The sequence below is a fragment of the Elephas maximus genome, chromosome 25, assembly GCF_024166365.1.
Source record: "Elephas maximus indicus isolate mEleMax1 chromosome 25, mEleMax1 primary haplotype, whole genome shotgun sequence".
Classification (NCBI taxonomy): domain Eukaryota; kingdom Metazoa; phylum Chordata; class Mammalia; order Proboscidea; family Elephantidae; genus Elephas; species Elephas maximus.
Window position 1 is genome coordinate 41756057 of NC_064843.1, and position 26786 is coordinate 41782842.

General features: G+C 54.6%; 2 protein-coding genes across 10 annotated transcripts in view; both read right to left on the minus strand.

Moving 5' to 3' along the window:
- Positions 1 to 56: 56 nt before the first annotated feature.
- SLC4A11 (solute carrier family 4 member 11) lies at positions 57 to 15551 on the minus strand. 7 transcript variants are annotated; one of them, XM_049869259.1, is made up of 20 exons: positions 15024 to 15461; positions 13442 to 13486; positions 10962 to 11078; positions 10787 to 10836; positions 10271 to 10502; positions 10101 to 10182; positions 9796 to 9919; positions 4143 to 4358; positions 3963 to 4047; positions 3721 to 3846; positions 3527 to 3640; positions 3312 to 3444; positions 2954 to 3027; positions 2103 to 2340; positions 1911 to 2017; positions 1664 to 1832; positions 1398 to 1571; positions 1116 to 1311; positions 867 to 1036; positions 57 to 508 (listed from the first exon to the last, which is right to left on the minus strand). In XM_049869259.1, the coding sequence occupies exons 1-20, from the start codon at positions 15064 to 15066 to the stop codon at positions 445 to 447; spliced, it is 2559 nt and encodes an 852-aa protein (XP_049725216.1). In that variant the 5' UTR covers positions 15067 to 15461; the 3' UTR covers positions 57 to 444. The 7 variants fall into 7 exon arrangements, with proteins under 7 accessions (XP_049725216.1, XP_049725221.1, XP_049725218.1 ...); XM_049869264.1 differs by having other exon boundaries at positions 2091 to 2340; positions 10962 to 11114; XM_049869261.1 differs by lacking the exon at positions 15024 to 15461 and adding an exon at positions 15470 to 15551 and having other exon boundaries at positions 58 to 508; positions 2091 to 2340.
- A 9397-nt stretch (positions 15552 to 24948) lies between these two features.
- Positions 24949 to 26786, minus strand: part of DNAAF9 (dynein axonemal assembly factor 9) — a 155951-nt gene continuing 154113 nt past the window's right edge. For all 3 annotated transcript variants that reach the window (XM_049869255.1, XM_049869257.1, XM_049869256.1), the window contains one exon: positions 24949 to 26739. In XM_049869255.1, coding sequence (XP_049725212.1) covers positions 26627 to 26739 — 113 coding nt within the window. In that variant the 3' untranslated portion in view covers positions 24949 to 26626. The remainder of the gene's footprint in view (positions 26740 to 26786) is intronic.

Genomic DNA, 26786 nt, shown 5'->3' on the forward strand with positions numbered 1-26786 from the left:
ATTTCCAGTCCCCAGGGCCCTCAGGCAGCCTTCAGAGGCTGGGGTGGGGCAGCAGCAATGGAGGTGGCACGGAGAAGCATAGAAACGAGTTTTATTCTCTAATGTGCATACAGCGAGTTCCTTACACAATCAAGGAACATGGTTTCTCTTTCAGGCACGGACTCTTTTATCAAAAGAAAATCTGTCCTGCTTAGTCCCACCCTGGGGGGAAGCTGCCCTGAGCAGTGTTCCAACCAAAGCAAAAGGCTAATGGGGAGAAGCATGGGCACACACCAATAAACCCTGCCATGACCAGACGCCCCAGGCCTGTCCGGCAGTTGTGAGGGCATGGCACAGAGCAGTACCCCAGAGATACCCACACCTCCCCACACAGCCACAGAGCCAGCCTGGGAGGACAGGGAGGGACGAGCGAAGGGGTGTGGCCAGGGCCTGCCAGTCAGGGCCTCAGTGCTCGGCATCCATGGCGTCTAGGTATTTGGCTTCAATGATTCGGGGCAGCAGGTTGTAGCTGGGCGGGGGGAGGGGCAGGAGGATGAACACTGGGTTAGAAATGGAGAAGGCAGTAGGGATCCCCCCCAAGCCCACCCACAGGCCAGGCTGGGCCCACCTGCCCCCCTCCCCCATAGGCCAGGCCGAGCCCTTCTGCCTACTCTCCCACAGGCCAGGCTGGGCCCTCCTGCCCACTGCACCCGCAGCCTGCCCACTCTCCCACAGGCCCGGCTGGGCCCCCCGCCCCCTCTCCCACCCCGAGGCCCAGCTGGTCCCCCCTGCCCCCTCTCCCACCCCCAGGCCCGGCTGGGCCCCCCTGCCCGCTCTCCTACCCCTAGGCCCAGCTGTGCCCTCCTGCCGGCTGTTGCCCACCGTACCGGATGGGAATCATGATAATCATGATGAGGGGAAAGATCATCTTCATGTAGGGCAAGGGGCTCATGCCAAAGACACAGAGCAGCAGCAGCTGCAGGACCTGCAGGCCCGTGAAGTAGTGGATCTTCCTCTGGGGCACTCTCCGGATGTAGTGCGCGGGCGGGTATGCAGTCTGCAGGAGCAGGGACAAGGTTGGTGGGCTGTGAGGCTGTGCCCCCATCCTCCTTCTGGGGCCAGGCATAGGCACCCACCTGCTCCTTGAGCAGCAGGGCCACTCGCTCAAAGAGCTGGTTGCAGTCAATGGAGGTGAGGGCGATGTAGAGGAAGAGGCCATAGAGCACGGGCTTGGGGATCCACTGCAGCGGGAAGGGCAGCAGGAGCAGCGAGAGGCCCACCAGGATGCTGGCGCCCAGCGAGGTCAACCGCGTCTCCTTCACACTCACGATCCTGCGTGGTCCCAGGGCAGCGGGTCACGTCTGGGTCCTGCTCCTGAACCATGTCCCTCTGGCTCCCAGCCCAGGTCTCACACTCACGTCTCATAAATGTGGCCGTGCTCCACACGCTCCTCCACAAACGCCAGGGCCCGCACGTGCAGTGGGGAGTGGGGATAGGCGGCGTGGATCCAGGGCAGCCCAAACAGAGACAGCCCAGTATTGATGAGGGCGATGAGCAGGAGGTCCCAATGGTAGGCAGTGCCCTTCACCAGCCTGCGGCAGATGGTGGCCCATGTGGGCACGGCCCTGTTGGCCTCCTGTAGGGTGGGGTTACCCCCTCTTGCCTCCCCGGCCCAGTGGGGTACCTGTTCTCTGGTGCATTAGCCAAGGCAGCCACCAGGTTCTGCTCGATGAAGAAGAGCATGGAGAGCAGGAAGCCGAGGCCCATGGCACTGCTGATGGCCCCCGGGGACAGCAGGTCCATCTGGGCCATCTCAAACAGACTCTCTCTGGGGTTGTAGCGGAACTTGGACACTGCAGCAGGGTACACGCTTCTGCTCAGTCCTGGCCCCTCCACACCAGGGAGACCCCACCCACCTGCTCCTAACTCACTCTCTATTTCCTGGAAGCCGTAGGAGGCGATGAGGGAGAAGGTGAGCACCGCAATGGGCAGGGCCAGGTCTGACAGGATGTCCCGCACATAGGGGTGCAGGTAGGGGCTGGAGACAAAGGGAGGTGTCAGCCTCGGTCTGGGGGCTGTGGGTCCCTCCTACTACCCCTAGGCCCCCTCACCGCCTCCTGAACTGGTAGAGGGTGTAGCCCAGCCAGAGGGTGCCCAGCATGATGAGGAGACTGAGCACGGCGGTGTCCCGGCCCGTGTGCACATGGCTGTCCTCCGTTGTTAGCTCCGGCAGTCTGGGTAGGAGGCTGGTGTTGACGTCAGCATGGAGGCTGGTGTTGAGGCCCAGCAGGCTTGCCAGGGATGCAGTCTTCTCTGTGTAGGAGTCCTCGGAGTGGTAGCCATAGTAGTACTTCCTGAAAACTGGGGATACAGGCCGGCTGACAGGCCTCAGCTATCTGGGCTCTGGGAGGTTAGGGCCCAGCTTCCTCCTGGATGTGGAGTAGGGGGCCCTGAGGGCAAGTGGGTGGGATCCTGGGGGGAGGGAGAGAGGAGCCCTGGGGGGAGGTGGGGGGACCTGCGGGAAGGGTGGCAGCCCTAAGGAGAGAGAGGGAAAACTTTGGGGAGGGGGAAGGGGATCCTGAGGGGAGGTGGGGGAGGGAGGCAGGGAATGGAGCGGGAGGAAGCTCTAGCCTCCTGTCAGCCAGAACCGTATCCATCTGTTTGTTCAACCCACCATCCCCACAACCTTGCCACTGTCCCTCTGTTCCATCACTGATGCCCCATCACACCTGGCCCAGTGCCTCTGCCCCACCTCTGGTCCTGCCTGGAGCAGCCCTATCTTATCACCCTCCAGCACACAGGGCCACTACTCCGCCCAGTCACAGCCCCTCCTGACAGCAGGAGCAACGTTACAGCGCACCGCTCCTGGCCGCCCTGGCCACAACCCACAGACCCCTCCATCTCAGCTTAGGCCACACAGCAGGTGGGGGTGGGGGTGGGGGGATGGGGTAGCATGGAGCTGCCGTATACTCACTTTTGACCATGCCCTTGACAGCATCTACTACGAACGTGATGGAGATGAACAGGGCAATGATCTCTTCTGTTGACCTGCCGGGGTGACGTGCCACATAAGATGGGGGGGGGGTGTGGTTGAAGGAGGGATTCCCTGAGCGCCTGCCTGGCCCCCGGTCTCTGCCTGCTGTACGCATACCAGGGTCCCGGGCCTTCCCAACAAACTTGCTCCATCCAGCCCCTTGGGGCAGTGACAGGGTGGGGCGTCCCATCCACTCTAGGGTTGTAGGGCCTTAAAGGCTGGCCAGGAGCTGACTGATGCCCAGCCTGGGTTTCCTCCCCACTTGAGGGTCCCAGCAACTCAGGGAAGGCCCCGTCACCTCTTGAAGAGCTTCATGACCAGGCTGAGGTTGAAGAAGGCATAGAGCCCAAGGAAGAAACTGTTCCACAGGCCTGTCCATGCATAGAAGGCTTTGAAATCCAGCTTGTAGTCGTCACAGATGCCTTGGATCACTGCCGACAGCAGGCAGGGATGGGGTCAGGGAGCAGGGCCAGGGACGCCGAGCACCACCTCCCCCCTCAGCCCCCACTGCACCGTGGATGTAGAGGGCCAGCGGTGCGGTGGTCAGCAGCACCACCAGCGGCTGTCCAGAGAAGAGTGCATACAAGAGGCTTCCAATGCTCTGCCCAGCCACGGTCTTCTGTACGTCTGTGGGTGTGGGGAGGTCAGGCGGGCACCGCAGGCCTGGGCCCAGCCCAGCACCCACCTGTCAGCCCCCAGCCCCTCACCGATAACTCCTTTCGTGGTCTCATCATTGAGGGACCCGAAGGCGATGGTGGGCAGGAGACAGGCAAAGTAGAGGAATATAGTGGTGGTGATGTATTTGCCCACAGCGTTGTGGCCCCCGATTATGCCTAGGGAGGGAGGGCAGGACAGGGGGCTTGCCACAGATACAGGACAGGCACCCCTGTTGTCCTGGGACCTGAAAGGCTAGAGCTCGGGGTGGGACACAGGCCATGGGCCCATGTACCTTCCGTAAAGTCCAGCGGGTACACAGGGAACCTCCGTGCGATGTCGTCCCAGATGCCTTTCCCTACAGAGAGGAAGTCCTTGCACTGTAGGGGCCGGAGGGTGGGGGAGGACAGAGTGACTGACTGTTAGGTCTGTGGGCCCGCGCCCCTGTCCTGCCCATGCCCACCTCGCCCCACACCTGCAGGGGCTTGTGGCTGAAGGAGCACGTGCTGTGGTACTTGGCACTGGACTTCCGTCGACGCTGACTCGCTGAGGTGAGCAGGTGCCTCTGGTGCACCAGGGCCTCCTTGAACTCCTCCACTGTGCGGGTCTCCAGGAGCCTCTGGCGGAAGGTGATGTCCGAGAACATGGTGGCGAACGTGCGACCCACCTCCGTTGCCGTCTTGGTGCTTTTCTGGGGGCGGGGGCAGGAGAGTCAGGCCCACAGCCCCTGAGGAGTGGAGGACGTCTCACCCTTGCTGTGCACCAACATCCCTAAGCTTGTGGCAGGTGTTGTTCTCAGAGCAGTGGGCTTTGTCCCCTGCCTCAGTGTCCACCATGTCAGCAGATCACGACAACTACCGTTCACCAAATCTTTATATGGATATTAGTCTTGTCCTAAGCAACAAAACCTGTATAATCGTGGATAATAAAACGACAACAGTGGAGAAAATGTTTACCCAGTTACCACTTAAAATCCTAAAATCATCAGTGGTAGTGCACTGTCTGCTAATCTCCAGAAGGATTCAGGCCCATCAAAGTCCTGAGTGGCACAAGTGATTTGTGCTCTTTTTTTTTTTTTTTTTTTTTTACTGACATAAAGATTGATGGCTCAAACCCACCCACTGGTGCCATGGAAGAAAGGCCTGGAAATTTACTGCCCTAAAGATTACAGCTAAGAAAACCCTATCGATTTTTAAAGAAAATGTTCTACATTCTACTTTGGTGAGTAGCCCTGGGGTCTTAAAAGCCTGTGAGTGGCTGTCTAAGATGCTCCAGTGGTCTTACCCCTTTGAGAGCAAAGGAGAATGAAGAAAACTAAAGACACCAGGGAAAAAATTAGTCCAAAGGACTAAGGGACCATAACAACAACGGCCTCCACCAGACTGAGTCCAGTACAACTACACAATGCCCAGCTATCACCACCGACTGCTCTGACAGAGATCACAATAGAGGGTCATGGACAGAGCTGGAGAAGAATGCAGAACCAAATTCTAACTCACAAAAAAACCAGTTACTGGCCTGACAGACTGGAGAGTATGGCCCCTGGACACCCTTTTAGCTCAGTAATGAAATCACTCTTGAGGTTCACCCTTCATCTAAAGATTAGACAGGCCCATAAAACAATGAGACTAAAGGGGCACACCAGCCCAGGAGCAAGGACTAGAAAGCAGGAGGGGACAGGAAAGCTGGTAATAGGTTACCCAAGGTCGAGAAGGAAGAGTGTTGACATGTCGTGCGGTTGTTAGCTAATGTCATAAAATGATATGTGTACTGTTTAATGAAAAGCTAGTGTGTTCTGTAAACCTTCATCTAAAGTACAATTAAAAAAAAGAAAACCCCATGGAGCAATTCTACTCTTAACACATGAGGTCACCATGAGTTGAAATCGATTTGACGGAAGTGGGTTTTTGTTTGGTTTTTCCAGGCCCACTGGGCCCTCTCCCTCCTGCCAGCCAAGACCACCCCGTCCGTAAACTCAGCACTTTGCCTCCAGACAGCCACCTGTCTTACTTCCCCAGCCTAGGTCCCCTGGGAGCAGTGTCTATCCCTTTGCGTTGCCTAGGGCTATAGTCCTGGGGCTCAGTCCGCTCTGTGTTCCTGTTATTTTTACAAGAGGCTCAATTCCCAAGGAGGAGTCCTGTGTCAGGGTCTGGTTGACCTGTCCCAAGGCTCCCAGATACTTCTCCTTCCACCCTTCTAGCCACCCTGCCAGCTGTCACCCCCTCCGACCCACAAGCTGCCACTGCCGTGAAATGCGCCTCCTCATCAACAGGCTGCCCTCTGGGAAGGTTCACAGCATGTCTATAAAATCCTTGAGAGGATACAGAAGAATTCCAAATACTGATGGAGACGCTCTGCTCTCAAGGAAGAAGAGCATAACTCCCACTCCTCAGACGTAGTCTACACATCCTTCCTTCCTTCCAAATTGTAGAGTACGAAAAGGGGAGGGGGGAGAGTAAATTTTCAGTGGGAAAACCTGACAAACACTACCGTAGCCAAGTGACCAAGGTCAACATCCACAGTCATAAATCACATTGACAATATACATCCTTGATATGATATAATTAAAATGACACTTTACCTCTGTGTCTTCTTCCCCAAAACCCGTAACTTCCTTTTTATCATAAGGAAAACATCAGAGAAATTCCAATAGTGGGCCGTCCTACAAAATATGTGACCAGCACTCCTTAAAACGGTCAAGGTCATCCTGTGGTGAGTAGCAGCAACTGGGATTTTCATTTTTTTTTTAATCGTGCTTTAGGTGAAGTTTACAAATCAATTCAGTCTCTCATATAAAAAGTTATACACACCTTGCTATGCACTCCCAGCTGCTCTCCTCCCAATGAGACAGCACATTTGCCCTCTCCACCCTGTATTCCCCGTGTCCATTCAACTGGCTCCTATCCCCCTCCCTCCCTCCCATCTCGCCACAAGACAGGAGTCGCCCACATAGACTCAAGTGTCCACTGAGCCAAGAAGCTCACTCATCACCAGTAGCACTGTCTGTCTTACAGTCCAGTCCAATCCCTGTCTGTAGAACTGGCATGGGGAATGGTTCCAATCTTGGGCTAACAAAAGGTCTGGGACCATGACCGTCAAGGTCCCTCCACTCTCAGTCAGACCGTGAAGCCTGGTCTTTTTACAAGAATTTGAGATCTGCATCCCACTGTTCTCCTGCTCCATCAGGGATTCTCTGTTGTGTTTCCTGTCAGGGCAGTGAGCAACTAGGATCTTAAAAGCCTGCGAGCAGCCACCTAACATACATCTATTGGTCCCATCCTGGCTGCAGCAAAGGAGAATGAAGATCAAAAACATAGGGAAAGATTAGTCCAAAGGACTAATGGACCACAACTACTATAACCTCCACCAGACTTAGCCCAAAACAACTAGATGGTGCCTACTTACCATCACTGACTGCTCTGGCAGGGATCACAATAGCACGTCCTGGACAGAGCAGGAGAAGATATAGAACAAAATTCAAATTCACACACACACACAAAGACCAGGTTTGCTGATCTAACAGAGAACAGAAACCCCGAGAGTATGGCCCCCGGACATCTTTTTAACTCAGTACTAAAGTCACTCCTGAGGTTCACCCTTCAGTCAAAGATTAGACGGGTCTATAGAGCCAACAATAACACACATGAGGGTCATGCTTCATAGTTCAGTCATGTATACAAGACTAATGGACACACCAGCCCGAATGCAAAGATGAGAAGTCAGAAAGGGATAGGAAAGCTGGATGAATGGAAACAGGGAACCAGGATGGAGAAGGGAAGATGTGGACACATTATGGGGTTGGCAACCAATGTCACAAAACAATTGTGTATTAACTGTTTAATGAGAAACTAATTGCTGTGTAAACTTTCACCTAAATCACAACTAAAAAAAAAAAGCCAAGGTCATCGAAAACGAGCAAGTGTGAGAAACTGCCACAGCCAAGAGGACCCTAAAGAGACATGACAACTACATGCAGTGTGGTATCCTAGATGAAACCATAGAACAGAAAAGGGGCATTAGGTGAAAACTAAAGAATTCTGAATAAGCTATAGACTGTGGTTCATAATAATGTATAAGTATTAGTTCATTAGTCATAATAAACATGTCATAGTAATTCAAGATGTTAATAACAGGGAAATCTGGATGCTGGAGATAAGGAAACCCTGTACGTTCTTCTCAATTTTTTATAAATCTAAAATTGCTCTAAAGAATAAAGCCTATTAAAAATAAAAAGGCTACAGAGATTAAAAAAAAAAAACTATTTGCAAACCATATATCTGACAAAAACCAGGTATCTAGAATGATAACTCTCAAAACTCAACATTAAAAAACAAACAATCCATAGCCCCTGGACACCCTTTTAGCTCAGTAATGAAGTCACTCCTGAGGTTCACACTGCAGCCAAGGATTAGACAAGCCAATAAAATAAAACAAGACTAAAGGGGCACACCAGTCCAAGGGCAAGGACTAGAAGGCAGGAGGGGACAGGAAAGCTGGTAACAGGGAACCCAAGGTCGAGAAAGGGAGAGTGTTGACATGTCATGGGGTTGTTAACCAATGTCATAAAACAATATGGGTACTAACTGTTTAATGAGAAACAAGTTTGTTCTGTAAACCTTCATCCAAAGTACAATAAAAACACATGAACAATCCAATTAAATGGACAAAAGACATGAAGAGACATTTCACCTCACAGGATGCAGAGATGGCAAATAAGCACAGGAGATGTTCGACATCTTCATCCGCCATTGGGTAAATGCAAAGTAAAGCCACATGAGATATCACTACACACCTATCAGAATGGTTAAAAAAACAGTGACAACCAAACACCCAGTGGTGGTGATGATGTGGAGAAACCCAATCTCTCATACATTGTTGATGGGGATGTAGAATGGTACAGCCACTCTGGAAAACATATTGGTAGTTGCTTCAAAGACTAAACACACACTTATCATACCACCCAGTAACCATACACCTGGGCAATTATCCCAGAGAAATGATACTTCATGTCCCTACAAAAACCTGTACGACAGGGTTCACCGCTTTATTTGTAATAGCCCCAAACTGAAAACAACCAAAGTGTTCCTCAGTAGGTGAATGGTTAAACTTGAGTACCCTGTACCATGAAATCCTATGCTGCAATAAGAAAGGAACAAATTGATACACGCAGCAACTTGGGTGGATCTCAAAGGCATTATGCTGAGTGAAAACAAGCCAATTGCTAAAAGTCACATGGTATAAATACATAACATTCTCAAAATGACAACATTGTATAGATGGGAAACACATTAGCGCCCATTAGCGGCTGCCAGGGGTTCGGGGTGGTGGGGAGAGGTATGTGACTGTACAATGGCTGTGACTCTGCTGGCGATGGGTGTGACTCTACGAGGGTAGGGTGAGCGATTTTGTGGTGAGGGAAAATTCTATTCCTTGACTGCAGTGGTCACACAAATACATAATGCAATAAATGACACTGAACTACGATAATAATGATAAATAAAATCCTTGGGCGGGACATTCCCTCAGCAGCCGATCTGCCCAGAGAAAGCCCGAGGAGGGGGCCGTGCCAGGTTGTGAATACGAACCAAAGGCAGAGACAGAAGCATCAAGAAGCCAATGGAAGCTTAAACCTCCATGATTATGAATTTCCTTCCTTAAAAGAAGACTCTCCAGATTGTACCAGCTTCAGGCCCCACAAAAACCGATACCCATGACCAGAGAGGGAGAGTATGGCCCAGGAAGAAGTAGGGAGGTTCTTGACCAGCAAATCACAAAGACAGCCAACTAAAAGAAAGGTTAAGGAAGGGGGAGGCCAAATAAAGGCTGCTATGTTTGAATAATAATAACAATAAAAGTTTTTTTTTTTTTTTAGTCAGGAAGGAAGCACAACCTTTTGGGCACTCTCTGGGGAAATTTGGTTTGAGGAATGACATAAGCCACTGTGGCTGCCCTGATGAGGACACAGTAGGGCAGAGGGGAAGGACTGGGGTGATAATGAGGCCCTCAGTCCTCAGAAGCCAGGAGTTTGGGGTCCTTCAGCCCATGGAAGAAATGTCGCCAAGGAGAGGGCAGGGTAACCTGGAACCCTTCTCCCTAGGAATCAGAACCACCGCAGGACCCCCACTCACCATCTTGGGTGGGGTCAGCACCAGTATGACAAAGCGCACCTCACAGGAATTCTCCCCCCAGTTCTGGGGGCGCACCAGGTGGCTGATGCACACATGCCGCCGCTGCAGGCTCTTGACGGTACAGCTGTCCAGGACAGGAGAGGGCACACCAGACACAGTTGCTACTCACAGGAGCTGGGCCTCCCCCACCCAGAGCCTCCGGCCCCTCCCACCCCAATTGGGTGAGCCATCACTGATGGGTGGGCCAGACTTTGCAGGCCCCGAAGTGACACGTGGCCAGTTGTGGCTGTGGTCTGGTCACTCACATGATGCAGAGCCACGACTGCTGGTACTGCACACCTGTGACGGTGGCCGTGACTCCCTGGATGGTATCTGACAGCAGGTGAACTGGGGACACAGTGGAGGGGTAGGGAGGGTTAGCGAGTCAGCTGGCCCACCTCCCTGCTCTCCCTTCACAGGTGGGTGGAGGCCTTACCATTACTCTCCAGGGGAGCCCCAGCGTCAGTGAAGAGCATGGCCATGAGCAGGTCCAAGTCGCAGCCAGGCTCGGCATGGCTGGGGTCCTGGGCAAAGCGGCGCAACATGGCCCGCAGCACGTCATCCAGTGAGGTAGCCGTCTCATTCAGGATGATGCTGGCCTGAGCCAGGAAGCCATCTATGTCGCGGTGTGCTCGGATCTCTTCCTCAAAGTTCTTTAACTTCAGATACTACAGGGACCCCAGGCACAGAACCACAAAGGCACTTGAGTGAGACCCACCATCACTGCCCTGGCCCCTCCGTGGTGGTCCCTAGCTGCCCCATCCACCAGGACCAATAACCCCTTCCAGGGCCTGGCTGGCCCCAACTGTCCAGCCTCGTCTAGTCTGAAACCCCCGTCCAGGCGCTCCAGGAGGTAAGGGGAGAGGGGAGTGGCATGAGGACTCTCAGGGAAGCATCTACCTGCCCCCCACCCACCAGATGTCTCCCCCACCCTGCAGGAGGGGCCACTCACCTTGCGGGAGGTGTGTAGGAGCACGCAGCCACCAGATGCTTCATTTTCGGCTGGAGAAAAGTGGGGAGCACTCAGAGTGCAACCCCACCTCTACGGGTCTCTCCTAGTGAAGGGGGGCTATGCCTGCCCAGCCCTCTGCCCGTCCCCCAGCCTGTCCCTGCTGTAGTCCCCATACCAGTCTGGGAGGGCTGCATCTCCAGGCTGACGTTGACAAAAAAACGGATGCTCTCGCCAGACACAACGGAGGAGTTGACCGTATCACAGACCTCTTCCCCATGGCTCTCCTCAGGGGCTTCAGAGATATAATTTGTGTCACATTTGAGGTGGCCTACAGCCTCAACCACCAAAAAGAGAGACTCCCAAAGGGACCAGCCATCATTGCTGCACACCAGAAGGAGGGGGCCCCAAGCCCAAAGGGGCAGGAACTCCTGGGCTCTGTCGCTGGGCCCAGACTTGGAATGAAGGAGGCTTCCTGTAGACCAGGAAGGGATCCCTGGGCAGCCTCAGGCTCAGGTGGCCCAGGCCAATTGGCAGCCCCATGCCCAGCGATCTCCAACCTTTTTCAGCCGCACTGTTCCGACCATGGGATACCCACACACTGGGTACACCATTCAGGTGAGACTACCTGGCCCCTGCCCTTCCAGAATCCCCAGTTTAGGAGACCCAGTCCTGCCCAGCTCCCCCAAAGGAGTCCAAGGGAAGGCAGAGCCACTGTAGTATACAGACTGCCCCCCCCACCCTTGGTGGCATGGCGTCATAGACCCCTTTCCCCCAGGGAGGGCATGCGGGGTAAAGCATCGAGGCTGAGAGGCACAGACCAGACATCAGACACCCAGGAAGCAGGACAGCCAGAGAAGTAGGGTGAACCAGGGATGGGCAGGATGGGACTGCAAAAGGAGGTCTCATTTTGGCCCTGCCTTTACCACACCCCTCACCCATGGCAGGTAAGGGGCACATCGTGATGTCGTTGGGATGTGGGACCCCCAGGACAGAGCCTGCTTCCCCCTTCTAGATGCTCTTAAACTTCTGCAACTGCCCAATAGCACAGGCCCCTCCTATAAGAAGACTTCCTGGTAACATGAAAATTTTCCTCTTCCCGGAGCTCTACTATGGCTCTTTAGGGTCAGAAGCTGCTAGCCCTGCCCTGACTCCTAGCCCCTCGGGCCCAGTTCAAGTCCCCACCTCCATCTGTTGCTCCTCAGGCCAGGTGGCCAGCACCTCAAGCATGCCAGCAACTCTGTCCCCCAAGCTAAGGGCTTTCCTTCCTGGAGGGTCCTCTTCAAGGCCCACTTATAACCGTCCTCCTGAGTACTGTTAATAACTCAGTGGGGAAAACATCCTGAGAACATACCCCTTCCTCTGGGAAGTCCCCCTAGGCCCCTTACTCACTCCTGGCCCAGCCAGAACCTCCTCTTCCTGTCCTCTGGTTCCCTATGGTTCACCACCTGTGGGTACTCCCAGGGTAGGGGCCCTTGCAGCCCAGGGCCCACCAATGTCTGACAAACACCTGTGCAGGGACAGGGAAGGGTCAGCAGCACGCCTACACCTGCCAGGCATGACTCACCCTGACTCACTTCCATTCACACCGGCCAGTTTCCTCTACACATCCCAGGCCCTGTTGTTCCCCCGATGTCCTGTGCTCAGCCAGGGCCCTTTCTAGGCAGGAGGGGTGAGACCTCCTACAAGGCCCCCCAGCTCTGTACTGCACCCAGGGAACAGCTATTATGTCAAAAGATGTCCTCTTTGCTTTTGTGGTGGTGATCATGTCTGCCACAAACTTCCTCCCCACTCCAGGCCTGCCTCCAGGCGCCCCTGGCTACCTTCACCAGCATCCACTATTCTCCCACACTGCCCCTCACACTGCTCCTTTTCTCTCCCCTACCCTGGGCTCTACCTTTTCTTGGCCTTTGCTCTTGGATCTCCTAGTTCAGGACTTGCCCGGCTGACACCACCAGGCCCCTGCACGGCTCCTGTGATGCCATGTCCCTGCCCCCATCCTACAGCCCGGCTACATACCTAACCTGCCTACTAGGAGTCTGGCACAGGAGCCTCCATGCTCTGGGGACCCTGGGTAACAGCACATCACCACGATGACCAAGCACTGTCCCATCAAACTTCCCTCTGTTCCCTCTGACAGGCCAGTTCATGGACCTGGGCACAGGACAGGCAACCCAGAACCAGCCCAGAGACATGGCAAGACAGCTACATGGTGCAAGTAGAGAAAACTGAGTCATGGGGAGGTTATGTTCTTTAAGCAGATGATGGCAGACTTTGCTCACAGGGCTGGGAGGGGACTGAGGGAAATGGGCAAGTACAACACTTAGCTTAAGGCTGGGGAGATAACCAGAGCACTGTAACAGTGAGCCTAACCATGGGGAGATCACTGGATGGTCCACATAGCTCAGGAGAGGAAACAACCTGCCCTTCCAGGACCACAGGACCAACAGGGACCTGCCCATGTCCAGCCTCCTCAGCTGCCCCTCTGCCGGTGCCACAACCTCCTGGGGGATGAGATCCAGAGACATTCCAAAAGCAGATGAGAACATACAAGATGCCATTGGTACCCAGGCTGGTGGGCCAGGTCCCTTAGAGACTCATGGCCAAGTATCTCTTTCTCCCCATACACACACACATACGCCTCTGAAAGGTGCTCACCTGCATCCTCAAGGAATCCATTCTGGGACATGGTGAGAGAGTTTTCTGCAAGAGAAGCCGAAGAATGTCACCAGCCCATGGACCAGCCCTGGGCAGTCTCCCGTGCCCACCTGCTTCCCACCCCACACCAACCCTCCTGATGCCCCTTCCTAGAAGCTCAATTTAGGGTACGCCGAGGAGAAAGAAGTGCAGGGATCAATACTAGGGAGGGGTCCGTGGGGAGACAGGGACAGCCAGCCTGCTGTTAAATTCCTCAGCCCATCTGCTAGGGGCCGCCCAGGTGTTGGGGGAGGTCACTCTCAGGATGCTATCCCGACAGAGTTATTAACAGTACCCAGGTTAGAAATCGGGGAGGTACTGTTTGAAGGATCCGGATTCGGCGCGGGGGCGAGGGACGGTCTTTCTCCCTTGTCCCTCCGCCGCCAAGCCCAGTGCTCAGACGAATGCCCTCCTCCTCCTCCCGGCACATCACTCCTCTTACGCCGGGGCTCAGAGCCAGAAACGCTCATCACACGCGCAGCACACCCCTCCTCCGGCGCCCCGGGTCACGCGGGGACCGACCTAGCAACGGCCCCGTCCCCTGGGCGTCACCACGCCCCGGGCCTCCTGGGAGGCGGAGCTATTGGCCCAGAGGGTGAGGGTGGGGGTCTGGGGAAGCACGGAGGCAGGGGATGGGGGGGCTGTGCGCGCTCCCTGAGCGGGGCCCCGGATGGTCCGGGATGTTTGTGTCGCGTGGTTCTAGGAAGGAAGCGACAGGAGGGGCCGCATCCACGTGAGGAAAGTGCCTACAGGCTCGTAGACCCTGGGGGTCGGGGAACAGGATGCGGGCGGACGCGCGGGGCCTCAGCCCCGGTTGCCCTCACACGGGAGGGGCGGGGCAGAAAGCTAGCACCCGAGGCTGCAGGGATGGAAAGCCAACGAGGGTGGCAAGGGTCCGAAACGGAGGGGATGGGATACCCTACCCCCATCCCCGGCACCCCACACACGGATAAATGGCCGTACGAGCCCCGGTTCCTCGCCGGGACCCCGAGTTGGATCTCAGGGGTTAAGCGTCGCGGAGCAGAGACTGCCGCTGCCGCGCAGGGGACAGTCAGAGTTCCCGGGACCGCCGAGAGTGGCCAGGCTCCCAAGCAGTGCCGGGGACGGGAAGGTGCCCGGACAGAAGGTAAAATGAAGCCTTCCGAGGGGGAAGCGTGCCCGGTCCGAAGACTCCACAACTTCGCCCCGCCCACCGCCGAGCACCCACCGCATCAACGGCTACACAATTTGCGCAAAAATCATTAAGAATTTAAAGATGGCGATAGCAAAGCTTAGATCGAGCGCGCAGAGCCCACGAAGCCTTCCTTGGGCCTCCTGCGTACCTACCTGGGACTCTTCGTTCCCCTGCGGCCGAACTCACACCTGGAGCCCCCAGGCGGAGAACCCCCCACAACCCTCTCGCCCACCGTGGCCCCGGCCCGCTCAGGCCCGCGACATCCTCCTTCGTCCCAGTGCCCCCGACGGCTCCGCGTCCCCGCCTAGCACGCCTTAGCAGCGGAGACCGGGGCGGCCTTCCCGCCGCGCCCACGGGCTCGGCACCCACCGCGTGGCTGGAGATGGAACAAGCGCCTGGAGGCGGTGGCCATGGCCCAGTGATCGGCTGCCGAAGGGCTGCACACAAGCGCGCACGCCCGGGATCTGCATCCAGCACTCCAGCGCCACAGGACCCCAAACTTAGTATCCCCCGAGAGCGAGCTGCGGGAGCCGGCGACACACCCCCGCGCTGCACCTGGGTCCTAATGCCACTCAGACTTTCCGCCCTGGCCCAGGGGCAGTGTCGCCGAGGGCGGGGTCGCGTCACTGGTCCCGCACCCTCACCCGCGCTGCGGTCAAACTTTCAGGGACTCCTCCAGGGAGCCCGCAGAGACTTCGCCGGAGAGTGTAGACCAGGCGCCCTTGGGACCGCGCGCGCCCGCCCAGGCGTCGCCAGGTTAGGGGCTGGAGGGAGGGCTGGGCCGGGGGAGGAAACCGATGGGCCCAAGGACCCACCGAGCTGTGTGACTGCGGCCGGGAAGGGTTGCCCAGCGCCCGCTTTATGCGCGTCGCCCGCTCTGGTTCTCCTCCCCGGGGCCTGGGGAATCCGCGAGGCCCCGCCCGCCGACTGCCCCGCCCCCTTCATTCAGCTGGGCAGTCCCGGCGGTAAACCCTCCTCCTCCGCTTCTTCCTCCTCCTCCTCCTCCTCCTCCAGGAAGCGCACCCAGACTGACTAGACGGGCCGGCGCGCATTCCCTGGGATACGCCCTGTGCCGCGGAGCGGGCAGCTCTCCCTGCTCGGCGTCGTCGGGTTTGCTTGCAGCGCGCCTTACGGCCAGTCTGACCTCTTCGCGCCCTCGGCCTTCTCTCGGGTCAAGGTCGCGGCTCGCAGCTTCTTTCCTTCCTAAAATGGCCCCGCCGCCCCGTCTCCCTTCCTGGACTGGCGGGAGCCGGGCCCCGGGACGCGCCTTCACTGGCGTCTCCGTTCCTGCTAGTCGTGTGTATGTGTGTCCTGCCAATTCAGCCCGCGTGATGGGCCCCTGGCCTGACCCTCAGAGCTCCTCAGTAAATGATTCCACAGCTCCGGCTTCGGACTGACCCAGAATCTCAGCACCCCACAAAGTGCGAGCCTCCTCGCCCCCACCACAATTCTGGCCACCAGCCACGAAGCTGGCAGCAACTCCCGCCTTACTCTTTTCCTCCTCCCCCGCTGGGACCGAGTCCTTGGCTACTGTCCCCCCCCCCAGATTTAAAAGAAGGCGGGCGGGGCCGGCTGAGGGCGAGCCCACTTACGCGCTGTGGGGAGCCCCATGCAGCCGACTGGGGGAGCGAGGCTGAGCCGGCTTCTGTCCCTGTCAGAGACGGAATGCTTTAGGGAAGGTCGGCCTGGGGGGTCTGAAGGAGCCTGAGCACTCTCCCTTCCCAACTCTTTTAGGAGGCACTGCTGTTGATACCTACTCAATGCCTGTCCCCAGAGAACCTGGCCAACAACGGGCCGGGCTGGTTGCAGGCTTCTTATGAGATAAGCAGACCCTGGGAGGAGAGACACCGTGTCAACCTGAGCCCCCCTCCACTCTACCCACTAGCTGGGCCTTCAGCAACCGGAACAGACACTCCAAGTCACAGGGAGTGGAGGCTGAAGAACAACCAGGCTGACTTGCCCAGGGAACAAGGCTGGGCAGGAGGCAGAGGGGCTGGACCCTTGAAAAGCCACCCATTTTGTCCCCAGCCTCTCCCAGCAGGAAGTGCCTTGGCTTCTGCTTCTGCCTCCTTGTGTCACCAGCAGGTCCCCCATACCTGACCCTCCCAGCCCACCTCTTCCAGAAATCTGCCCTGGATTGGAGAGGCAGCCTCATCAGGAGTGTACATCCAAAGAGTTTTCTACCTCTCAGCTGCACTCCCCTCTCCCGATTTCTCTTCAGCCCACTCAGACTTGTCTTTTATCCCCACACTCACTGAAAAGGCTCTTGTCCAGGTTACCCTGCTTCATCTCTCTTGCTGCTATCCCCCCCCCACCTTCCCCCCACACAGATTCACCTCAGCAGCACTTAGCACCATCCACCCCTTCTTTCTCTAGCAACTTTTACTCCTCTTCCTTCCAACTCCTCCCCTGACCTAGCTGGAGGTGTTGGCTGGCCCCAGGGCTCTTTCTGTAAATCTATGGCTTCTCTAGGTCTGTGGTGGACTGTCAGATTTCCTTATCTTCAGTCACTGAGCTCCTGACTTCAACACTTCCACATGCCACAGCCCACTTACCTGCTCGCCATCCCCACCCCAAACCCTGGGTGGCTAATAGACAATCAAGTGAAATACATGAGAATGGTGTCCCTGAGTCACTGTCCGCTCAGTTGTTCCAGACCTGAGAGTCACCCTGACTCCTCACTGGCCCTCGTCATCTGCATCCAAATCCATCAGCAGGCTTTACTGGGTTTATCTTCAAAATTGGTCAGCAGTTTGAATCCACCAGCCACTTCTTGGAAACACAATGGGGCAGCTCCACTCTGTCCTATAGGGTTGCTATAAGCCTGAATTAACTCAACGGCAGTGGGTTTGGGTTTTTTGGTTTGTTTTGTTGTAGTATCTTCAAACTACAGCTCTGATCTGCCCACTTGTTGAACTCATCCCAGCCTGGTCCATCATTTTGCCCCCTCACCCTATCTTTCATAATCCATTCCCTATCTTCAATGGCTTCCTAGAGGATTTAGGAATAAAACTTCCAAACTCCCTGCTGTGGCTGTGTGTGTGTGTGTGTGTGTCTGTGTGTGTGTGTACAACCTGGCACCTACCTATTCTCCACTTCATCTTATACCTCCTGTCCCTGAATGTGGCTCCAGCCATGTTGGCTGCCATGTGCCTGGAACACAAGCCCCCAGTTTCCTCAAAGCTTTGACAGTCTGTGTGCTGTCAGGCTTGTCCCCTGGCTCATCCTTCAGCTCATTGCCTCTGAGAAGCCTTTCCTGATCACACCACCTGAGGAGGCTCCTGCTTTCCTTCCTTCACAGACCCTACTCATGGCAGACTTAGCTCTGTAGCATGGCCTTCTTCACTCGCTTCCTTATTTACTGTCTGAGCCCTGGCTAGACCGTGAACTCCCTGAGAGCAGGACTGTGTGTTTGCCTTTCACGAGAGCAGCACCTAGTAGGTGCTCAATAAGCCTGTGATGTGTTGCGTGCATGGTGGGTGTCTTCATCTATATTTCTCAGATCAAACCAGAGAAGGTGACCTCCTTTTCATTTTCTATCCTCTACTCCCACTCAGGTTTCCCAGTTGTGTCTAATGATTCTCCTCTGCCTCCTTCCTCTTACCCCAGACTCCTCAAATACCACTGAGTCCTTTGATTTCTCCCCTTGGCTTCTCCCGTCCCAGCTGCCCTCACCTTCCTTGGATCTTGGCCAGTGTGGCTTCCCGTACCTTGCAGCTGGCAGTTTTCCTCTTATTACTCATGTTTTACAAGCCTCTTGGATTCTGGCTACCCAGGGAAGGCAGCACTGAATGGCCCTCTCAGCCCCTCACTTCCGTTCCCCAGGTGTAGCTGCACTGTCCCCTCGCCATTCCAGGGAGGAGAGATGCTGTTCCCAGGATTGTCCTTCTGAGTGAGGACTCGTCATCTGTTATGGTTACTTATTTGTGGGAGCCCCATGCGCAGCTCTGGACCAGGCCTGAACACTGAATTAGCTCCTTGATATTCCCTGGTGGTCTAAGTGATCCCCAGCAGCCATGCCAGTCTCCTGCCCACTTTGCTTAGACTTCCACCCTGAATGCCTTTATTTAGGCTTCCACCCTGAATGCCTTTCCCTGTCTCTCCAGCTTTTGCTTTTGACCCTTGGGAGCCCCACACGAGATTGGGCATACTGAGGCTGCTGGTAGGAGTCAAGGGAGAGAACATGGCCTCCATTGGCCTCCTCTTTCTCTGGTGGTCAGCTCCAGGCCCCACAGGTGGGTGAGACGATGACCATTCGGCACCCAATCAACACAGCAGTAAGCCCTCTTCCAGTTACCATCTACTCCCTGCTGAGAGAAAGATCCAGGCTCCTCCTGCAGGGGCAGCCAGGAGGGCAAGAGCCCCTGTCTGGTGGAGGACCCACCAGGACCTGCTCCACCTCGGTTACATCCCTCTGCTCCCTGTGCCCACCCCCCCGCCCCCCATCCATACTCACAGTCAGAATCAGCTGGGCAGGGGTCTAACTGCTCTTGGCTCTCTGGTTCTATCTGGCCAGCAGACTGTTGGGCAGGAAGGTTCCGGGGCTGTCCTGCTGCCCTCACGTCAGGCCCCTCTGCCCTCTGACCTGGGTTCTAGCTCCAGAGCCCTGCCCCTTTCACCCAGCTTCTCAGACAAGAAACCCCCGGTGGGCAGACACAACCAATGACCTACTTTCACCCATCCTGCTCCAGGACCCCCCTCTCAGAGAAGCTTGCCTGCATCCCATTCTGTGGGTGGTGACCCCTAATGGCTTCCCCTAGTAGGGCCCTCCGAGGCAGATGCATATCATGTAAGAACTCCCCAACCCAGAACTTTCTGAACTGCAGATCCCCCCGCCCTAGGCCCAGGGATTTTCATTGAATAGATCCAAGGACGGGGCCCGGAATCTGTATTCCCAAAGGATGTTGAGGCAGTAAGTCTGGGACAAATGTCCAAAGGCCTGGCCCCAAACTTCCCCACCCTTATCTCCTTCCAGGCCCTGCTCTCTTGGAAACTAATCCCCTGCCACCTAGGGACTTTGAGCTGGTGATACTAATGATGACACTAAACTGTCCTCTGGGCAGCCTGTCACCCTCCTGGCCATCCTTGCCCTCCTCAGCCATTCTGTGTAGCTCACGTCCTCCCTACACATTGTATGGCTCTCATTCTCACTGGTCCCCTGTGCCAAGGGGCTCCCCAAGGTCCTACCCAGGGGCCTCCAGCCCACTATCCTGGGCAGACACTCCCCAAGTACCCACCCCAGACCACCATTCCCACAAGCTACACCTCCTCCCAGATGCCCCTCCCAGGAAGCTGGTTGAACTGGGCAGGGAGAGGTAATGGAAAAGCCCAGGGTGACACTTTTTTAATCTGTAAAATGAAGAGGTTGAAACTGAGTCTTTTTAGCTAGAAAATTCCATGAATTTTTAAATCTCAAACTAATTTTCCTTATCAAGCCATCTTTCCCCTTCCTGTTGTCTTTGTTTTGCTATTATTTGTACATTCATCCAGGCATGAAGTTTCAGAGTAGAGATGTAAATTTTCTTCAAAATTTGAAGGCACAGGAGGAAAAAAAAAAGAAATCTTCTTTATTGGTATGGGAAAAGCAGTAGTAATTGTAGGATAAAAATGAAACTGTATTCATGTTATATTTAGTTAGCATTTTTTTTTTACAGATTTATAGACATTTATTAGTTTGCCATAAAATTTATTAATGCAATTTTTTTTTTTTTTTTACCACATTACATTACCTGGTCCATTTAGCCACACAGAAGGCCAGGGAGAAACAGGAATTATTTGTGGATAAACAAAATTTATTTTTCTTGAAATTTGTGGAGAACGAAACAAAAAAAGTTTTTGGAATTGTTTCAGGATGTTGGGTTGTTTTCCACTTTGGCTTTTTCCACTCCTATCTCGGGGCTGTCCCCTTCGCTCTTGTCTAATTAGTCATCTGTCTTGTCAATTGTTCCTTCAAAATCCCTCTCTGGTTGGTTCACTTCTCACCTCCAGCCATGTGAGCAGCCTCTGGGGACCGGCAGCCTCAACAGGAGCAGTCCATTCCCCAGGCTCCAGTCTACGTGATCTTTCTTTAATAATAATAATAAAGGTTCTCAAACAGGTTCCCATAAAGACTGGTGCTCCTGGGTTGGGCTGAGGCACCAGAAAACCAAATACTGGTGGCTTTTTCTCAATCTGTAGGGGGACAAATTATCTTAGTGGATAGGATATTTTCAGTTCAACATTTCTTTTCCCTTAAAAACAACCACCACTACGACTGACCGCAACAGAAAAGCTTTGTGCCTGCTATCGCCTGTTCTTAAAAAGACTAGCAGATGGGCGGAGGGAGGGGGAAAGGAGGACACAATGCCTAGGGGACACTGTCCTTCTGTTATGAGTGATGGAAAAATTCGGGACTGGTTAATGGTGATGGTTGAACAATGAATGTGATGAGTCTATTTAATGTCACTGAACATGCGAAGACTGTTGAAATGGCACGTTTTGTTACCTATATATTTACCATAATTAAAAAAAAAAAACAGGCAGAAAGCAAAATTAAAAAATCAAATAGGTATCTGATTTGAACTTAAAGGCTCAGGAACAGCCTGCACAGGGTGGGCAGTGCTGGTCTAGGGGACCCAGCTCTCAAATGGGCCTGGAGGAGGGCACATGGAGGTGCTCAGGGACCCTTGGCAGGGCCAGTAATCAGACTGCTCTCCATTCTTCCTGACCATTGTGACTGGTTCAGAGGTGGGGCTGGTTGGGTCTTGCCTTTGGGATGTTGCGGCTGCTGGTGGCGTAAGGGAAGATCAATGCCTGGGGAGAGCGAGGCCACCAAGGGTGGAGAGAGCCCTGATGACATCTGAGCTCCTGGGCCCAGGCAAACTTGAAGCTGGTACCATCCTGGGCTTCTCGTTTACGGGAACCAAGTCATTCTCTTTTGGTCACGGGCTGCAAGCGTGGTGTTGGCCCTGTTTTTTGGGGGCATGCCTTTTCCCTAGAATGTCTGATAGAAATTAATACATCAGTATTTCTCCGAGTTCCTCAGATCACAGATCCCTGTGATTTTCAGCAGCTCCACGTGAGACCCTCTGCTCTAAATCACTTTCCACACCTCTCTTCCATCAGTGTTCCCGACCCTGGCTGGCAGCTCTGTCAGGAGGCCCTTGGGTTTCAGCAGTTCTTGCCCCTACTGTAGGCTCCTGCACATGGTAGGGGGTAGGCCCCCTCCAGTCCCGGGCTTCCTGACCTCTAAGTCCTCCTCATCCTCAAAGCTCAGCCAGCTCTGGCCCTTCACCATTTACTGTCTACCCCACCTCCCTGGCAGTTCTTGGGGGGTCATCCTCAGACCTGGAGGTTTCTGGGAAGTGCAGGCACCCCAGCTCCACCAAGATTCAAACCCTCAGCTGGAAAATGGAGAGGCTGGCAGAGGCTGGGGAAAGGGACTGTGAGGAGGATGGTCCTGTTGCCATCTCCCTACTCCCAATTCTGTCAGGCCCCTCACACGCTGTTTTGTATTTGATTTGCACTTGACTAATGAGCAGCATGGAGCCTGGGTAGCAAAGTGGTTAAGAGCTACTGGCTGCTAACCAAAAGGCCAGCAGTTCAAATCCACCAGCCGCTTCTTGGAAACCCTATGGGGCAGTTCTACTTTGTCCTATTGGATCGCTCTGAGTTAGAATCAACTCGACGGCAATGGGTTTGGTTTGGTTTGGTTTGAATGATCCGCATAGAACCCCCCAGGCCCAAGACCACCATCACAGCCATGTGGGCTGCACCTTCCCCTTTGCGCTTGCTACCAAAGCTCTCCGTGTCCGAGGGCCTGCGTCTTGCATGTAACAACGGCAGGGTCTCTATGGGCCGGCCGCCTCGCGACGGGTGCCGCCTCCGGAATGGGCCTTTCCCCCAAACAGCAGCATACCCTCCTCAAACCCCGGGCGGGTGTGCGCCCTGCCCGCGCCCCGCGAGTCCGGCTGCCCCCGGGAGGCGTTGGTCACCCCGCAGGAGCCCGACGCGTCCGCGGTCCCCTGACACGGCCTCACCGAGCCCCAGCCGCCTGCGGCGGGAAGCGCGCCCCAACCGGGTCCAGTCTCGCCCAGGCCTGCGGGCGAGGGGACTCCGAGCCCGCCCGAGCACCAGGGTGCCTTTCTGCTCGTCCCCCCAGCGCTCCGAGGGCGCCGGCAGACCTCCCCGAGAATCTCCGGCGCCGCCCGGCTCCACAAGAGGAGCCTCTGGGATTGAACGCGGGCGACGGCAGCGGCTCTGCCACCTGGGCCAGCTACTTGACCCTCCCGTGCCTGGTTGTGCCCCATCTGTAAAGTGGGGTCGGGAGGCCACCTCGTGGAGCCCTTACGGGGACTGAATGAGCTGATAAAAAACGTGTAGCAACGGCTCCTACTGCGGCCGGGCCCGGGCTGGATGCGGGCGGCAAACGGACACCCGTGCACCGCGGTCCTAGGCGAGGGCGGACTCCGGCACCCCCGGGGATCCGTGCGAGATGGGGGTGGCAGAGCTTTCCTCCGGGGCTCGGGAGAGCCCCGTGCGCTCAGCCAGCTTCCTCGAGCCCCTCCGCAGGTTCTGGGACCACTTCCCTCCCTCTTTCTCCCCACCGGCTAAGCCGCAGTATCTTCTTCCCAAGAATTTCACTCGGCAGGCCGCTCTAGGGCCCGGGCAGGGGAAAGGGTCCCGAGGCTTCCTCCCGTAGCGGTCCAGGCAAAGAAGCGCCCGGGGGCGGCTGCGGGCAAGGTCCCCGCTCGCTCCCAGGGGGCGGTCTTTCTCCATAGCGACAGCAACACCCGACGGTCCTTGCTTATTGTGTTTATTGGTTAATTGGTCCTTAGCATCACATCTCAATTACCAAGGTAAATTCACATACACGACTGCAGGTAAAAACATGTAAAATAATATAAAAATAAATTGAAGGCTACTTTTATATATTTACTGAATTAAGTAGTGTAATAAATACTATCATAGGCAAAAAGCTGCAATCACACAATTCAGTTTCACTGAAGTTACAGTAGTGTTTGTAAATACGAGTTTTAAAATTTAAGTTACAAATATTAAAGCACTGAAAAACTAGTATAAAAGTGAATTTTGGCACGTAAGTGAGCTCTTATGTCATTAGTACTTGACAACCTGTGACAATGAGGAAGCCATTTCTCACCTACTTTTTGAGGTACAACTATCCAACCAGGTCAGCAACACGCTGAAATACTTAAAAATTTACAATCTTTGTGTTGAATTTTTCCCTTTTGAGAAGCCCAAAGAGCAACCCAGAGCTTATTACTGTGCAAAAATTCTCCAAAATTCTAATCGAATTTGGGAGGTTAACTTTTCCTTGCAACCCTCAGGCCCAGTGTCCATGCCTTAGGTCAGAGAGCCCCTTCCTAGGAGGAACCCCCATTTTTCTCCAATTTCTACCTCCTTCTTCCAATCAAAAAAAGAAAAATCCCACATCAAAACGTAAAACAGTCCATAACTTCAGCGACTTCAACATTATCACACTCATTCTGGGTGATACAGAACTGAAGCTGTTAACAGGAAAGGTGGCAAAAAAGCATGTAAGCCCCTGGAGGACTGACTCTGCCTGCCCCTAGGACCCACACAGATGCCTTTGCTGGGTCCCCATATCCACTCGGTTTCTAAGGCCAAAACTAAAACACAGCGTCACGGCCTTTGCTCTGGAGACAGCCTAAAAGACCCTGCCACTCGACCTGGCGCTGGGAGAAATCAAGTGGATATTAAACGTTCACAGTCAAAACCAAGAGGCCCTGCAGGCTCCGGAAGGGACAGTGCCTGGAGGTGGCAGCCCTCAAAGAGCTCAGACAGTGCACCGCTGGGGTGCCTCTCCACCAGGGGGTACAGCGAGTGTGCAGAGGAATGCCCTTTCACCAATGTGCCCCATCACACTCCTGAGCAGGCTGAGGAGTGTCTACAGAGGCCTCGGCCAGTTTTGCCTTTTTGGCTTTGAAACTTCTTCACGTTTTGAGTACTTTTTTCAATCACAGTTTCATATTCAAGTTGAGGTAATCACAGTTTTCTAAGAGAGGAATTGGGACAGTGGGGCAGGCTGGTGAGAGAGCACTTCTAGGGGCGCCGGTCAGAGACCAAGACCACCACGCAGCGCAACCCTACACGGCGGGGAGGCCCACTCTCACCGGCGGGTGTCGACCCCTCTTTAAAAACTCTTGTGCAGCAGCCAGACTGCCGGACTAGGGCAGCCAGGAAATGGCTCGAGCTCCGAGATCTAGAGCTTTCATTTAAAACTTCACAGCAATCCACCTGGTTCCCCCGCCTCCCCCCACCCACCCCTCCCTTTTCTAAGGCTGCTCAAGTTTGAGTTTTTAAAAAGAGCTCGGTAGAGCTAAAGGAAGCTACAGTAACTCATTGCTTATTTAATCAATTGCACTTAAAATCTACATACAAGCTATTGATTCTCAAACAGAGGCAGGCCTGCTGTGGAACCCCCCACCCCATCCGGCCAGCCGGAAGTGAGGGGCTCTCAGACTTCGGCTCCACAGCTGGGTCCTTGTGGCTAGTGGCTTTTGGAGCTAGGCTAGAGCACAGAGGCCTTTTCTGAAGCCCTTTTTGATGCAAGATTTCTTATTCAATGGAATCTGGAGTTTTGTTCACTTGGCCTCAAATACAAATTGTTCCTTTCTACTTCATTTTACTGATGAGCCCTTGATGATGGCTTTGCTACTTGCTGCGTGTGCTCCTGCCTGTTTCTCCTCTGCACAAGGGGTCTTTCTCAAAACCCCTCTGCATTACTGGAAACTTTGCTGGTTTCATCTATGTGCTTCTTCCTAAGGCATGCAAAAAATTACGTGAAATTCAGAAAACATTTACAATCTGGGCAGCTGAGGTGCTGAAGTCCTCAAAGATACTACCTAGGCGTCAGTGCCTGTGACCTTCCTCACCTGCACTAATTCTGGAGGTCACGCTTGTCATTCCCTTCTGCATTATGGTCAGTGGAAAACTAAGCCGCTGGGAGGAATTCTATCTTCTACTTGAATTTCAAATTCCTGGTCCTTAGGAGCCAAACCAGTCAAGGGCCAGCAACAATGCTTGGGGGCATGAATTTCCTGAAGTTTGTGTCTGGAAACCAGGCCTTGCCTGACAAGGCCGACGGAAGGGCTGGATACAGGAGACTGAAACCCTTTCAAGGACACCCCATAAGGAATCAGACTCCCGGGCCTAAGACTCGCCAGGATGCTCTCCCTCCACAGTGAGGCAGAGCATCGCAGGGAGGCTTGAGCAACTGGGCTGCTTTGAGTTGGGGAAACCAGAGTGATGCCACCAGGGGAGCTCAAGAACCAATCACAACTGGGACTTAGTATGTCAATGCTGCAGCACACTTCTGGAAAGCTCTGTGCCTTTCCCCTTGGTTTAGTCCATAAGCGAAATTCCCTCATTTTAGAACAAGCTGTTGATCTCTCATTCAAGTTGCTGGTTCTGTGGGCTGGGCTGGGCAGGGCTTGTCCTACTCACCTCAGGCCTGGGCCCACGGCCAGCTCCTTCAATGGAAGGGGCCTAAGCAGAGGAGGCAGGCACTCCACTGGGGATGAGGGCCCTCCTGGGACAGTGTCTGAGACCTGAGGTCTGTGGTGGCTCAGTCCTCCAGGCACAGCCAGGGTCCCTTCTGAGTCGTGGCAGATCCTCTGTGGAGTCCAAATGCTTCTTCCCACCCTCACACAGTCCCTCAGCAGCTCAGAGGAGATACTGTTACCAGACACCCAGAGATCCTGGACTACCAGCTCCATACACAGGGCAGTCCCTGTCTGCTTGCCCTCCATGAGGACCCCTCCCCCCACCCTCAGTGGTCCAAGTGATGCCCTTCAGCACTGTATAGAGAATACACACAACATGCACTCAAGCCAGCACACACAGGTCGACAAGAACAAAGGCAGCCTCTCCAGGAGAGCTGAGGTTAAGATGCCCCATTTCATCAGTCTCCAGGACAGACATTCTGCAGGACGTATAGGCCTAGCCTTCCTCTAGGGCTTCTGCTCAAAGAGGTCATGATACTCCTGCTGCTCCAGCTCACGGTTATACTTTTCAATTTCCCGGTTGGCTTCTTCCACGTAGTCATTCATGAACTGGTCCATGACTGGCATCTCATTAAGGAAGAGTGGCCTGAGCCCAGAGGCCAAGGGA

What these genes read in the sequence shown, in the direction of transcription:
- SLC4A11 (XM_049869264.1), bottom strand. Translation starts at nt 15,066, where the DNA reads ATGGCCACCGCCTCCAGGCGCTTGTTCCATCTCCAGCCACGCG. An exon ending in TCCTACACACCTCCCGCAAG is followed by an intron (nt 10,503 to 10,786) that starts GTGAGTGGCCCC and finishes GGGTCCCTGTAG; the next exon opens with TATCTGAAGTTAAAGAACTT. An exon ending in CTCTACCAGTTCAGGAGGCG is followed by an intron (nt 2,018 to 2,090) that starts GTGAGGGGGCCT and finishes CTTTGTCTCCAG; the next exon opens with CCCCTACCTGCACCCCTATG.